Source organism: Leptosomus discolor, chromosome 1 (genome assembly GCF_034619465.1).
Source record: "Leptosomus discolor isolate bLepDis1 chromosome 1, bLepDis1.hap2, whole genome shotgun sequence".
NCBI classification, from domain to species: domain Eukaryota; kingdom Metazoa; phylum Chordata; class Aves; order Leptosomiformes; family Leptosomidae; genus Leptosomus; species Leptosomus discolor.
The window spans coordinates 132,538,965-132,553,714 of record NC_141391.1 but is presented as its reverse complement, the minus strand read 5'-3'; the positions used below and the strand labels follow the sequence as shown (position 1 = coordinate 132,553,714).

Below are 14,750 nucleotides of genomic sequence, written 5' to 3'. Positions count from 1 at the left end.
AAATGTCTGTCATTGAGTTTGCTGCTTTGTAGAGTTGTGTATCACTGTGGTCTGCATTGTGCAGTGGCATTATTCCATTGCATAGTGTAGATACACCCTCATCACACCTAGCAAAGGGAGAAGTCCTCAATGCCTCCTTAGAAGGAGGACCAGGATACATGTGACACAGCCTGTAAAGCCCTGGGGTGTCACAAGGAAGGGACCACATGAAAGTGATCTGATAGAGACAACTGGCTTTTCATCTCTGTCTTCAGTGCCACATAGTAGTGCTGTTGCCACAGTGTTACCTGCTGCACAGGCTGCGAAGACAGTGTCTTGTGTCAGAAAGGACAGTGCTGTTGTACTACTGCAGCCCAAGCCTGGGCAAGATGTTAATGCAGTCCACTCCAGCTGGAGACTCGTCAGGTGCATCTATATCAACACTTATGTTTTGTGCAAGCTTGTTCTTATCTGTTCTGAACCTCCACCTCTGTACTGCCTTGAAGCCCACATTGAAGCTTTCAGTATTGCACTCAGATGGAAAGCAAAGCCCATCTAGGACTCGCTCTGTGGATGACTTTTCTCTCAATCAGGGCAGTCTGTGCATCTAGGGAACAAAGAAGGTCATCATGTGAAAAGATACAGACAGGAGAGCTGCCAAAAAAAAAATATTTTTGAGATTGGAGCCTAGAGTGGTTTGTGCTTGTAGGTGAGTTTCAAATAGAGTAGAGCAGGGTCATGACTGCTGAGATCAGGAGACCTACTGAGGAAACATGCAGTGTTGAGGAAGGCTTATCATTTTTGTTACTCCCATCCAAATGGGACAACTGGAAGCTGTGGATCTGGGGATGCAGCTGTGCACTTACAGGCACCCCAGTGGCACCATCATGTCCACTGTAATGCCAGCCAGGCCACCTGGAAATGGGTGGAGGGACCTTCTGCATTGATGGCAGAGCTGTGAGCCTGACCACGCTTTGCAGGTCGGTCCCAGCTGTGAATGGGGACACAGCCTTTGGTCACTTGTGGGGACTCAGCATGCCTCTTCCAGCCCTTGGAAGAGAGCAGAACTGGGGGTGCTGAGCTAAGGGTTGCACATCCACATGGTGCCACTCCTTGCCCTGTGAGAGGACCAGCCTGGCTTAGAGACTGCACTGCCACCTGCTAGCATGAGATGAGCGCTGTGCTGGGGCAGGCACACTGCCTCCTGGCTTCAGTAGCTCTCGGCAGCGGTGTCAGGTAGCACAGGCACCTCTGTGCTCTTCGAGCCACCAGCGCAGGCATTCTCTGCTACCTATGCATTTCATCACGGACAGGCCAGATAGGCCCTATTAGCTTAGTCTTTTTTTTTGTCAGGCTGATCCTCTTGCTGAAAAAGTCAAGGCTTGTGTTTTTAGGTACAGATGTGGTTGGTTCAGCTGCCAGAGCTTCAGGTGAGCATCTGAACTGCTGGAGATGGCTGCAGTGCCAGAAGAGCTCATGATGGATGTTCACCTAGCATGCTGCTTTGTCCCACCTGGGGATCAGGTGGTACAGGATAATCCCTCTGCTCTGGACACCTGTGTGAGTGGAAAGAGGAGCAGACTTGGGTACTCGAGCAGTTATTTAAGAAGAAGGGTCTGGACTGCAGGAGCAGGGGTTGGGTTTGGTTGAGGGAACTATGCCAAGCACTTTGTCAAGATCGTTATGTTGACCACCCTGTGCTCATTTTCCCTCATACAACTCCCATACAACTGACCTTTCCTTAAGGCCTCATGATGCCTTGTTTAGCAGACTGATGGGCCTCAACCGGATCCCAAGGTACACTGGCATTTCAGGGACAGGACAGGAGCAGGAGGAGTGACTGCATGCACCGGGATATGGACTAAGGCTTTTCCAACTTAATGTAGTTTTGTGTGTACAAGAACAAGCTATGAGGAGGAAAATAGCGTTAGCATGGGCCTTCATCACTCCTGTTTGTGTGAGGACGATGGTGGAGGAGCAGGCATGACACCAGTGGTGGCCCACACCTGGTGCCACAGCTGTCTGGGGCTGCGTCCCCACTCCAAGGGAGAGATGGGGTTGTGGGGGGGAAGTTTTCCCCCTGTTCACAGGTGTTGCCTTTGCTGTTGTTGCCACCTGCCTTTTCTCTGTCAATAATGGTGTGATGCTGGTGTGACTGCTGCAGAGAAACCGCCGCTTCTAGCACTGGGTGTCCTGTGCAGGGGGGGAGTCTCTGCCATAGGGAGCCCTTCCCACAGCCCACTGCCCGTCTGCCTCTCCCCAGCAAGCCCAGCACAGACAAACAAACGTGGACCACAGCCAGTGACAGCTGTAGAACCTCAAGGCCTTTTTGACCTGCCACTAGCAGACCACAGAATAACTTCTATAAATGCAAGACTTTTGTGTAGACATTTTAACAGTATTTTTCTTTCGGGACATTCTGGCATCTCTGCAACATGCTTTTACTTCCATCCTAAATTTCCTGGCCTTTTCACCCCCTGCTCCCATCTCCTTGAGACAACAAAGTGTCTTTTTGGTGAGAAGCATTTTCAGTGGCTTTCTCAGAAGTTTCTGTTCTCTGCACTCTGTGTTATTGCTCAGTCCAAGGCTGGTTTGTTCTCCTAGGAAATGACTTTGTCACACCCTTCCCAAACTTACCTTCTAGATCGACATTCACAACTTCTTCAGGCTCTGATTTCCAGAAGCTATTGGTATCCTGAACTGCCTTCCTGACAAAATCAGTGCTGAATTATCATAGAATCATAGAATGGTTTGGGTTGGAAGGGACCTTAAAGACCATCTAGTTCCAACTCTCCTGCCATGGGCAGGGACACCTTCCACTAGATCAGGTTGCTCAAAGCCCCATCCAACCTGGCCTTGAACACTGCCAGGGAAGGGGCATCCACAGCTTCTCTGGGCAACCTGTTCCAGTGTCTCACCACCCTCACACTGAAGAACTTCCTCATATCTAATCTAAATCTACCCCCTTCCTGTTTGAAACCATTACCCCTCATCCTATCACTACCCTCCCTGATAAAGGGTCCCTCCCCATCTTTCCTGTAGGCCCCCTTTAAGTACTGGAAGGTTGTTGTAAGGTCTCCCTGGAGCCTTCTCTTCTCCAGGCTGAACAATCCCAACTGTCTTAGCCTGTCCTCACAGGGGAGGTGCTCCAGCCACCTGGTCATCTTCGTGACCCTCCTCTGGACCTGCTCAAGCAGGTCCATGTCTTTCTTGTGCTGGAGGCCCCAGAGCTGGATGCAGCACTGCAGGTGGGGTCTCACCAGAGCAGGGCAGAGGGGGAGAATCACCTCCCTCGACCTGCTGGCCACACATCTTTTGATGCAGCCTGGGGTGCGATTTGCTTTCTGGGCTGTGAGCGCACATTGCTGGCTCATTCAATTTTTCATCCACCAGCACCCCCAAGTCCTCCACAGGGCTATTCTTGATCCACTCATTGCCCAGCCTGTATTTCTGCTTGGGATTGCCCCAACCCAGGTGCAGGACCTTGCACTTGGCCTTGTTGAGCTTCATGAGATTTGCTTGGGCCCGCCTCTCCAGCCTGTCAAGGTCCCTCTGGATGGCCTCCCTTCCCTCCAGCGTGTCACCCGCACCGCACAGCTTGGTGTCATCAGCAAACTTGCTGAGGGTGCACTCGATGCCACTGTCCATGTCGCCGACAAAGATGTTAAACAGCACCAGTCCCAATACTGACCCTTGAGGAATGCCACTCGTCACTGGTCTCCACTCAGATATCAAGCTGTTGACCGTGACTCTATCCCACTGCTTGTAGTGTTTTCACTTGTGCGTTGGTTTATTGTAGGAGAGGTGAAAAACTACAGGCTGAGAGATGAATCTGGGGTAGTATTGTAGGTCTCAGACTGCCCAAGAAAGCCAAATGAGGATGCCCGTGTCTCATGGAGAGCAGAGGGCTGGTACATTAAGGAAGGCTTGTGGCAACCAGGGAGGTGGGAGATAGTGAGAGTCAGGATTCCACATCCTAGCAGGAAAGGGAGAAATGTGAATTTGAACCAGACAAAAGTGCCTCAGAAAAAATTTAGTCCAGCTTGCAAAAAAAAACCCAACCCTGAAGTAATTTATTGTAGCTCAGATGGATAAAAGAAGCGCATAATATTGGTTCCACAAGAAGATCAAATTAGGTGCATGAGCAAAACACAAGCACATATATATATGTATATATATGTCTTCTATTCAGTGTCTCTCATTATATAACTGGGGATCAATCGTAACCCTTAAGGGTTTCTCGTCTTGTCCATTGGCTCCTAGCCAGATAACATCCCTCCATGGCATTAGACTAGGGGAACGATGAAGGAAAAAAGAATTAGGTCAAAACAGGGGAAAGGGAGATGGATTCACAGATCACTATGGTTGGCAGGTGTTCAGGCACAGGCAGAGGTTTCGTCAGTCCTTCTGACTCCAGTACTGCAAGACTACTTATTCATCCGTCTGCAAAAGAAAAATATTATGTGAGTACCAGTAGAGGTGAAAGCCTTCACTTGGATACCTCGAAGCCCCCTCCCCCCCCCCCCCCCCCACTTTTTTGCATAGTGTAGAGAACAACTCCCCACTTCTGTATGTGAGGATGCAAATGGTTACTTGTGCATCCACATGTCTGTGGTTTAGGTTTCAGTTACACTGAGATGCTTTCTTGGCAAAGAGAGTTAAAGAACAACCATATCAGCACTTGCATTGCACAGATTTATCTACTTTTGATGTAGCTGTATGGGCTTTGTCCTCTCCATATGGGGATCATTTTTTAACCTTGATAAAAAGTAGGTGAAAACGAGGTGAATTCTTTGACACATGTTATGCTAACCAACTCTTCACCATGTATACATCCCAGCTATGAAGCAGTATTTGCCAATAAACATTCTCACTAAATTCTCAGCGACAGTGAAAAAAAATTAGGGGCAACTATCACAGTTTGACACTGTCACCAGTGAAAATTAAGCAGAAGTCCATTTCTGTACCTATACATTAATTGAACTTGTTCATGCAATCATTTGTACTATCCTTAGCTCTCCACTTCCAGTGACAGAATAGCTGTGGTGTTTCTCCACAGCTGCTTCTGATGCCTTAAAGACATGGAAAAGGGTAGCTACTCTGCCAAGAAATTCTTGCTGCCATGAAAAAGTCCAGGATGTGCTGGTGTATTTCATATCACCTAAGGCCTTTGGGAAAGGTCGTGGTTCACTGTGTTCTGTGATTTTTTTCTCCTCTTTCTTTGCTCCCAGGAAGTTGCTGGCAATTTTCACAGATTGCCGTCCAGCACTGTGCAAGCAGAGCTAGAATTACATCATGGACATAATGGATTTTTAAAAGTTGTGTTTCATCCTTGAGCTTGGTTGTATGCCTTCCACCTCCACAACCTCAACATCCATGTCCCAGATCCACTGTGAAACCTATCAATCAAAGGACTCTGGAGCTCCTGCTTGGGTTTGGCTGACATCTCTCAACATTAAAGTAATTCAAGTGTAACTTCTCTGCTCAAAAGTTTCCCAGCACAATGCTACCATGGGTTTGGGGCCTAACAGGAATTTCATTAAACATAGCCCACAACTCTTAAGCATGACTTAACATGAGTAAGAGCTGAAAATCCTGAAATGCAGCTGTACTGTAGCACCAAGCAGGATCAAGCTCCATTCGTCCCCACTCAACCACTCAGCTCCCCTGTCTTGAAACCAGAATCTTTACCCATTCTAGGTGCCCTCATTGCCACTTACTGTTGACACTGACATGTCTTGTTTTCCAGCAAGTATTGTCTTGCTCGTGCCATCTTTTTCGCCCGTTGCTGCCAGGAGAGAAGGGATATATAATGATTGGGTATTTTTATGCTTCAGATGCTTTCCTCTGAAGTGGTGGTAAAGTACTCTATGACATCTGCAGACTACCCATCTCTAACTGTTTGCTTTGAGTCTAAGGATTGACACTTTTTCTGTTCTGCCCTGCACCCAGACAGAAAACTGTAATCCTTGTATGGTTTGGGGAGACTGTCATCTCTTCATCTTTCACAGGGACCAGGGCACTCACCCTTCTCCGCTGCCAGCTTATACCACTGATGATGCACAGGCATGCAAGGCCAAACACCAATACACTGCCTCCAATACTTGCTCCAATTACCACATAGCTAACCCAAACAGGATCTTCCTCTGTGGAAGGAGAGAATTATTCAGACACAGAAACAAAGAGCATTTTAAGGCTTTTGAGTGGGGACAGGGATGTGGTGCTAATTTCCATACCCACAGGGTAATTAAGGCTGATCTTCCTGTCATTGTCTTCTATGAGGTGACAGTTCCACAGCCCTGCAGCACTGACGTTCACCTCCACCTTTATTTCATGCTGCTTTGAGTTCTTGATGTCCATCTGAGTCCCATTCACACGTTCCCAGCGCAAGTGGGCGTTGGATGGGAGTGGACTAGAGACCTGGCAGATCAGGGTCATCTTGGCCCCTCTGGGGAGTGGTCCAACAGGGTTAGCTGAGACTGTAAAGGTAAGAAAAGGACATGTGAGTGAGAGGATGGGAAGATGGGTCCACCCATACTCTTGCGGCTTCTAGGTTTCTGCAGCTCCTCATCTCTTGACCCATTTCTCTTTCTCTCACCTTTCATCACCACCAGCTCTATCTTGCTCTGCATGTGTCTTCCATTGTACACCAGCTGACATTGGTACTGCCCAGAGTGGTTGAAATAGACTTTGGGGAGTTTCACTTCTATGGTACTTTCAGGTTTGCTTTCAGGTATCTCAAACTGAAAGCGTCTGCTTTTTTTGGTCTCATGCTGCTCTCCTCGTGCTGTGACATTGAAATCAAGTAGCTCATGAGAGGTTGCGTTTTCCTGTTGTTTCCAAGTCAGTTGTCCTGTGAAACCTTCTTTCCATTTTATCTTCTGGAAGTTCAGATGCCATGACAAGATGACAGGGCTATCAACAGTTGCATACTTTCTTTCCAAATCTGGATTCTGAAAACCTGAATTCAGAAGAGACAAGGAATACAGAGGCAGAGAAAGGCATGGCTACACTTCCCCCTGTCCACCCTTGATCTGCAGAGACGCAGGCTGTGCTCTGTTGAAAGAAGACTTGGAGAAAAGCCACAAGATAGCCCAGGAGGGATAAACAGTTAGTGTCCGAGAATAGGATTAGTTAAAGAGCCAAAGCTCCCAAGCTCACCAGAGCTGAGAAGAACAGACCCCAGGAGAGAAGGATCCCCTCCACAGTGAACCTGGAGAGGAAAAAGGGAGCAAGTGTGGAACAGACCTCAGGCAGCAGAGCAATCCCCAAGCTGCAATGTTGGAAGCCCTGGGAAATCAACCCTGAAGCACCATTGCTTGGGATGCTGCAAAGTAAAAGCTCAGTTCATGAGCTGGAGGGAGCACTGGTTCCCAAGCCTGTGTGTGAGTTGCATTTTTGTGCTTGCATACCTAATACCTTCACATCAAAGGAGATGTTCTGATTAATCAATGGAGAGTCTGAATGGACGTGACACATCCAGGTCCCGCTGTCCGTAACCTCCAGTTGCTGTAACATCAGTATGTATTTTTGACGGGTCTCGTTTTGTGAGAGCTTTGGTCTTACTCTGTTATTGTTACTGTTAAACAATGTGATGTTGAGATGGGGTAGAGGATAAGATGAATTTTGCATTAAAGTCAGCTCGGGGGCATCATTTGTCAGGAAGTGGCCGTTTAAAGGGATTGTCACTGTAAAAAGAAAAAGCGCAGCCATTAAGTCAACTCCTCTTCCTGCAAGAGAGGGACAACTGTCACAGCAAAGAGAATATGGAGACTTTGTGCTCTGGAGGTGGAGGAGAAATGAACTATGATTCCTCTGGCCCAGGCCAGAGGAAATAGCAGCTGGATAAAGAATGCCAGCAGACATGTCTCTCTGAGCTCTATGATCCCCTTCCCCCTCCCATCCTCATGGATAAATGCCCTCTAATTACTCACATTTAAAGACATGCAGTGAGATACTGACTGTATGAGAGCCATATTCACAGGTGTAGGTGCCAGCATCAGAAAGCCTTAAGTCCAACACTTTCAGGTGTTTACTGTTGGGGTTGATTTCAGATCGATCGCTCATGGTCGCTTTGCCTTTTGGAAAAAATGAGCTTGGTTAGGAGGGAAAATATATACTGGGGAGAAGGGATGATGAATTGGAAGCCTTACCTTTGAAATGGGCAGTTGTAAACTGCCTTATAACAGCCTTATAGTACTTCCAGGTCACACCTGTGCCATGAGGTATGCTTCTGCAGTTCAGGATCACCGCCTGTCCTGCGACCCCAATCTGTAGTTCATTTTGCTGAGCCATAATGGGCATCAGACCTGAAAGTCAATACCCGCCAAAAAAGGCATACATTCATTTTCTGATGGGTGGCTCAGTGAATACTTCACATTCCTCCAGAAAGACACAGATATTTCTCCTCCCTTTCCCAGATACTGGGAAGATTATCCTCAGTTTCTGAATTTTTCACTCCTTTGTCTCGTCAATCAACCAATCTCTTTTCTTTTCAGCTCCATAGCTTCACCACCACCACCCCCCCCCCCTCCATTTTGGGCTCTTTACCTGGCTGATGGCTATTCTGTTTCACATACATTCAGAAAAAGGGAAAATACCAGTCGTTGTGGGGGATTCACCATCATTCACAATTTTGAGATGTCAACAGTTTTACTGAAACAACCTTTTTCCACTGGACAAGATTTAGTTTTCCCACTGGCAGAAAAGGCAGGACAGCATATGCCAGTCCTCCTTCACTCCCCAGTCAAGCCTTGAGGCAGCGCTGGCAAATTTGCTCACCCTTTCTTCCAATTTTTGCATGGAGCAAGACTGAAAGCCCAGGAAAATGAAAGGATAAAGTAAAAAAAAAAAAAAAAAAAAAAAAAAGAAAAAAGAAAGAAGCCTGGCCTAATGTCAAGTTCCTGTTCTTGGGATGAGGGCTATGTGACGGTAAAAGAAGTAGGATGTATAATGTTGAAGAAACATTAGGAGTGGTTTCTTGGGAGAACCACTTCCTTTCCTTCACTGTAAAGAGCATTTCTGCAGGAAGGAGGAGATGGGCTTGCCAGAGGTACAATTGGGAATAAGGGGGTTGTGGTCTCCTGCCTCACTGCTGGTAAGCTCTCAGAGCTACCTAATGTGCATATCCCCCAGCTAACCCTAGTACTAGAGAACAACAGAAGCACAAAATAAAAATTTATGTGAGTTTAACGGAGGGTTTTCCACAAGTTACATATTCCTCCAAGAGCGTAGGTAATCTGCAACATTGCTAATACAGATTTTCAATAATTGCACACTGGACCACAGAAAATGATGATTATTTGAAATTATAAATGTTATTAATAAGAGCTGGTATCTTTTGCTTTGCTTTTGGTTCTAGGGTGCATAAAAGATTTCCAATCTTTCCTCCGCAACCAGAGGAATCAAAGCTGAGTGTCTGAGAAATGTATGCTTGGCCTTATTCAGTCACCTTCCCTTCTTGGAAAATGAGCGCTAAAAAGACCACCAAACTTTGTAACATTAGCAGTCAAACTAAACAAGCTGGTAGCATCACGTTTGTTTTTGCCCGGGCAGCTGGAGGAAGTGTGGAGGGTGGTATTTTCCACTCTGTGCTTGGTGTACACCCTGGCTGTCACAGGAACCCCGCTCCTGCATCTCTACAGGGCAGCTCCCCAAACTTGATGATGCTCCAGACACCTTGGTTTTGGCTGGCAGGCTCAGCAGGCAGGCCAGGAACAACCTGAGGCCCAAGGCTTGAGCTGTCCATGCTGCCTCTGAAATAACAGGATGTGGATATAGGGAGCCTCTCAGCTTCTAGCCTGTCTGTTCTGATCTCCACTGCATGGCCCTGCAGAGAGCTGTTGAGCAGTGCAGGGGCAGGACAGGCAAGGTAAGAAGGCAGCTGTCACAGCTTCATGGCTAGAATTTAGAGCCTGCTCTAAACTGTGTGCAGTGTGTTATACGGCAAACTGGGAGGAACCTGAAAACACCCCAAATGTTGTGAGGCTTGTGGAAAGGCTGTAAGAACTGTGAGCGTTCGCTGAGCCAAGGACTCACCCAGACGCAGAACCAAGAAGATGGCAAATGTGCTGCTCATCACCTTGCCGCTTGACTCCATCACTGCAGGAACGCTGTGGACTGCAGGGCTGGAAGTGCTGTCACTGCCAAGGGATGCTATCCTGGAAGGCACAAATGCTCTGTTAATAATGGCTGATTTTCAAATCTCGGCACATAGGGCCCCTGTTCCCAATCAGCACCCACCACCCTTCAGCGCAGTGAAGTGGAAACTCGTTGGCAAAGTCACCAGAGCCCTGTGTTTCAGCAAAGAATCCAGCTGCAATGTTCCCCCTAGAGTTTGGTATTAAACATTTCATTTCACTCATCCCTAGGTTTCTGGCATTCATTGGACTGCTGCTGTTTATATTGCCAAGAGTTCTGTGCTTTTTTACTTCTCTATGGTGGGTTATCATCACTCTTGCAGCAATTAAGGCTAAACACACGCAGGGCTGCATTAGTGAAAGCACAGCCAGCAGGCTGAGGGATGTAATTATTTCCCTCTATTTGGCACACCTGAGGTCTCATCTAGCATACAGGATCCAGTTTTGGGCCCCCAGTACAAGATGAATGCAAATGAACTGGACAGAGTCCAATGGAGGGCTTCTGGGATGGTGAGGAGGTTGGAGCACACAATATACAGGGAGAGACAGAAAATTGTGTTTGGTGGGGAAAAGAGAGCCAAGGTGAGATCTAATTTCAGTCTCCTGTTATCTAAAGGATATTACCTGGAAGAAGGAGACACATTCTTCTCAGATGTGCACAGGAGAGGAACAGGAGGCAGCAGCCATAGGTTGCAGCAAGGAACTGTTGACTAGATATAAGGAAAAACTTCTTTCTGCTGAAGGTGGTTCAGCATTGGAATAGATGCTGAATAGCATTGGAATAGATGCCAGGCAATCTCCACCCTTGGAGATGTTCAGAAGTTCCCTGCACAAGGCTGTGAGCAACGTGTTGTAGTTTTAGAGCCAACCCAGCTGTGAGTAGGGGGTTGGACTGGAGATCTCCAGAGATTCCTTGTCATCTGAATATTTCTGGGTGATTTTGTGGTTCTATGATTAAGGCCATCTTTAGGCTGTTATGTTATTAGTATTTTTCTTTAGTTTGTTTTTTGTCTACTTATTTCTTACCTTAGAAATCTCAATAATGACAAGTCTGATGTTGGAAAGGCTTGCTCGGATTCTTAGGACTATTCAACAAAAAGTCTAGGGAGAAGGAAGGAATGAGGTCCAAAAGAAGCTGCATTGATAGTAACAGAACCTTGAGTGGGAACTGGGAGTTATCAAATTAGGTGAAGTATCTGACTGTAGCAGAGACCAACTGATGGTATCAGCTGCAGCTGGGTGGGCTGACAAGGTGAAGGGGACTATGGCTGCTGGTGCAAGGAAACTACTGAGCTCTCCATCCCTAAACCAAGGCATATATCACAAAAAGGAAGCCAAGCAGGTTAACTGGTCTGGGGAGAGAGCAAAGACAGTGAGGTGACCTCACTTCTCTGAAAGCAGGCACTCCCCATGCCAAGAGCATGACTGAAGGCTGGAGACATAATGGGATTGAACTAAAAAGAAATGCAAGAATAATTTTATACGATATTAGTATGTATTATTTGCAATATTAAGTGTAATATATTCTATAAGTGGATAATCTAATTTGAAATTAATTTAAATTATCAGAGCACATGAAACTATCAAAGAGTAGATGAAAATATCAGCACTATGTTTACATGGCGATCAGGTCAGCATGACCAACAATCTGACAGCTAGAGAGATGTATATACGTGCACATATGAAAAACACAGGTGCAAGTGCAAGGCAGCAGCCACGTGCACCATCAGAGGAGAAATAGATGGCAAAGACACAGTCAGAGAAGATTTGTGCCTTGCCTCGTGAAAGCAAAAAACCCATCCCAGCCCCAGGGAATATTTGCACGAGCTGTTTTGTGTGAAAACAGTAAAACAAAGGAGCCTGTGCGTGCGATTGGAGATCACTTCTAATAAGATGCAGTAGCAGTGATCAAGCAGTTTGCTGGGCTATGCTACAGAATAAAGAAAGGGGCAACAACAAGGCATCTGTATGCATCTCACTCTGAAGAAACATCTATAACTGAGAACTGGCATAGGGGCCCTGAATAAGATCCATTCCTGAGACAACAGAAGAAACTTCATCTCTGCTGTGAATGCTTGCATCACTTGTCCCAGTGGGACGAGCAGGAAAAGTCAGCCCCCGCTCTGAAGTGGCATCTACAAATTAACAGGGTTAGTGCTGGATTTCAAATATTTTAAGTCATTGAACTTTACATAAAACATGAAGCTAATGGAACAGGTAAAAATTAATGGAATCGCTGAGTCACAGACCATCATTTTGTTTTGTCTGGCAATCTGTCCTGATTTCAGCTGGGATAGAGCTGAACTATGACAGAATCTCTATTTTCCTGTCAACTTATGGCTTCAGTTTGTTCTTCTCCTTCTTTGTACCTGGTTATTGAGCAAAACCACACAACCACAGCACCGTGGGACTAGTGAACTGCTGACCTTGGGCAGCTTGGTAGATGCAAATTGATGCATCTTTGTTTTTCTGTTTCTTCTCGTGGTTTCACATGTTCTGCATTCCTACTTCATTCACACTAATCTTTGTATTTCTGTGGCAGATCTCTACAATATGATGTTTACCACCTACATATTACAAGTCAGTGGGGAAAATGAGTTGCCTTCAGCTAGCATTTCTTTCATACGGTTTCGCTCTCCCTGTTTGTCTCTGTGTGGTGGTTTGGTGTCTGGAGGGGTTTTGGCACAGTTTTGGTAATGGGTGAGCAGGGGAGGACTGCAAGGACCTCTCTCTCTGAGGACGAAGGAGCAGCGGAGACACCTTGTGCTGGACTGACTGTAACCCCCATTCCCTGCCCCCTGCGCTGCTGAGGGGACAGAGGTAGCAGAGCTGAGCCCGGGAAGACCGGGTGCGGGGTGGAAGGTGTGTTGTATTTAAGACCTGGTTGTATTTCTCATTTTCCTTGATGGTGGTGGTTGTTTGTATTAAATGTATGTTGTTATCCCCGAGACTGTCTTTTGCCCCTGACCATAACTAGTGAGTGAGCCCTCCCCGTCCTTTGTCTATACCCTCTAGACTTTTTGGTTACATTTTCTCCTCCCCATCCATCAGGGGACAGGGTAGGGGTGAGTGAGTGACTGCGTGGTGCTTTGGGAGCCAACTGGGTGGGCTCAAACCATGACACTCTGCTTCTCGTGAATGCTACTTATTTTTCCCCTGTCTTTCTATCTCCTTCTGTATCCCTCCAGGCCAGATCACAGGCGATGCCGCTCTGGAGTTTACAGATCTCGGTGAGCTATGTTAACTGAGCAAGCTGCTCTCATTAGAAGATGCCTGTAGCAGACCCATAGCCTCCTTACAAGCAGCTCAGCTGTATCTTATGGTGGTACTCATAAATTAAGTGGTGTCAGGGAATGACCCCAGGCACTGGAACACACTCATCAGTCCTGTTAAATTGCTAGAACTTTTTCTGACACATTTTTGGCCCAGGACAACTCTCAGTCTCTTAAGCAACTCCCAGGATGCATTTAGGTGTTAGCATGGGCCACGGACCACTCACATTAGGCAGCTGGCATGTAGCCAGTTTGGAGGTTAAGTGAATTTAATAGCCCAGACCATCTCATGCCAGTTGGCCTCTGTGCCAGAAACAGTCCAGACATATTTGATTTGTTAGCACGTCTAGTGACAGAGGAGCAGGGCTCCCTCCCAAGCGAATATTGATTTCCATTTCATTTTAACTTCCCCCTCTTATTAAACTGGTTTCATTTCCTTCTTGACTTATTTTAATAACACCTGCTTCTCTGAGGGATAGGAAAAGAAGAGCTGAGGTACTGCGCAGTCTTGCTGCGGGGAATGATGCCTGCAGGACCAAGTCTGGCCTGGAGAACATCTGCTTGGGACAGGGGCTGCAGCCCATTGCTCCCTCCAGCACCAAGCCCCAGCGGGAGATGGCTGCAGAGAACTCTCCCCCCGGCTGGCACCAGCATGACACAGGAGGAAAATGAAATTTAAAAAAAAAAACACCTACAAAAAAAAACCCTCAGCAACCACTCCTAATGCAGAGTAGGCCATTTCCCTCTCTCAGTACGTTTCGTGCCTTTCATGAAGTGTGGTTTTCTTGTTTTCTTCTCTTGCTCTTGCTTGTGGCTGTGCTTTTGATCTAGCAGCAGCTCGATCTGCTGGGGTGGGGAGGCCTCCCAGCCATCCATCCGCACAAGGGCTCCACACAGCCTCTGCTGCTGCACTGCATTTCCCCTTGCAGTGGCTGCCGGGTGAGAGCTGGGGGACGCAGCTGCCTCTTGTCCCTGCATATCAGTTGGGCTTGGCTTTGGGGCTCTGGGTTACAGAGAATCACTTCTCTTTTTCTCAGCTTAAGGCAAAGCTGATCTAGCCCTTTTACTGAGTAGTGGTTTCTTTGAGATTACTTATTATTGTTAAAGCAAACATATGTGAGCAGCAAGCAGGGTAAGAGACCAAATACAACAAAAATAGCAAGCAGAGAGCAAAGAGATGATAGCAGTGAAGGTCATTTCATGGGCCCCACTAACCCCCCAAGACTGGCTAACCGTGTCTCAATTTCCCCTTGAGCACTTCTGGTCATTCATCTGAGAGTAGCTGCCACCCTTCAGAGCTGCTGCGAGAGGGAGGTGCTGGAGCAGGTCTGCGGGGCCAGGCAGGTGAAAGCTGCCGATC

The 14,750-nt window shown here is 47.1% G+C and overlaps 1 protein-coding gene across 1 annotated transcript; it reads right to left on the bottom strand.

Annotated features, from left to right (window-relative positions):
* Window positions 1–864: 864 nt before the first annotated feature.
* CD4 (CD4 molecule) lies at window positions 865–10,078 on the bottom strand. The gene is made up of 10 exons (XM_009950995.2): window positions 10,018–10,078; window positions 8,133–8,288; window positions 7,914–8,057; window positions 7,392–7,667; window positions 6,578–6,940; window positions 6,216–6,458; window positions 6,007–6,125; window positions 5,700–5,767; window positions 1,493–1,535; window positions 865–1,029 (listed from the first exon to the last, which is right to left on the bottom strand). Exons 1-10 carry the CDS (start codon window positions 10,076–10,078, stop codon window positions 865–867), a joined length of 1,638 nt encoding a protein of 545 aa, XP_009949297.2.
* Window positions 10,079–14,750: the final 4,672 nt, after the last annotated feature.

Excerpts from the sequence above, each read along its gene's own strand:
- CD4 (XM_009950995.2), bottom strand. The coding sequence starts at position 10,078 with ATGGAGTCAAGCGGCAAGGTGATGAGCAGCACATTTGCCATCTTCTTG. Across the intron at positions 8,289-10,017 it reads CTTCTTGGTTCTGCGTCTGG|GTCTGATGCCCATTATGGCT; the intron begins GTGAGTCCTTGG and ends ATTGACTTTCAG. Across the intron at positions 6,941-7,391 it reads CTTTGATGTGAAGGTATTAG|GTTTTCAGAATCCAGATTTG; the intron begins GTATGCAAGCAC and ends TTCTGAATTCAG.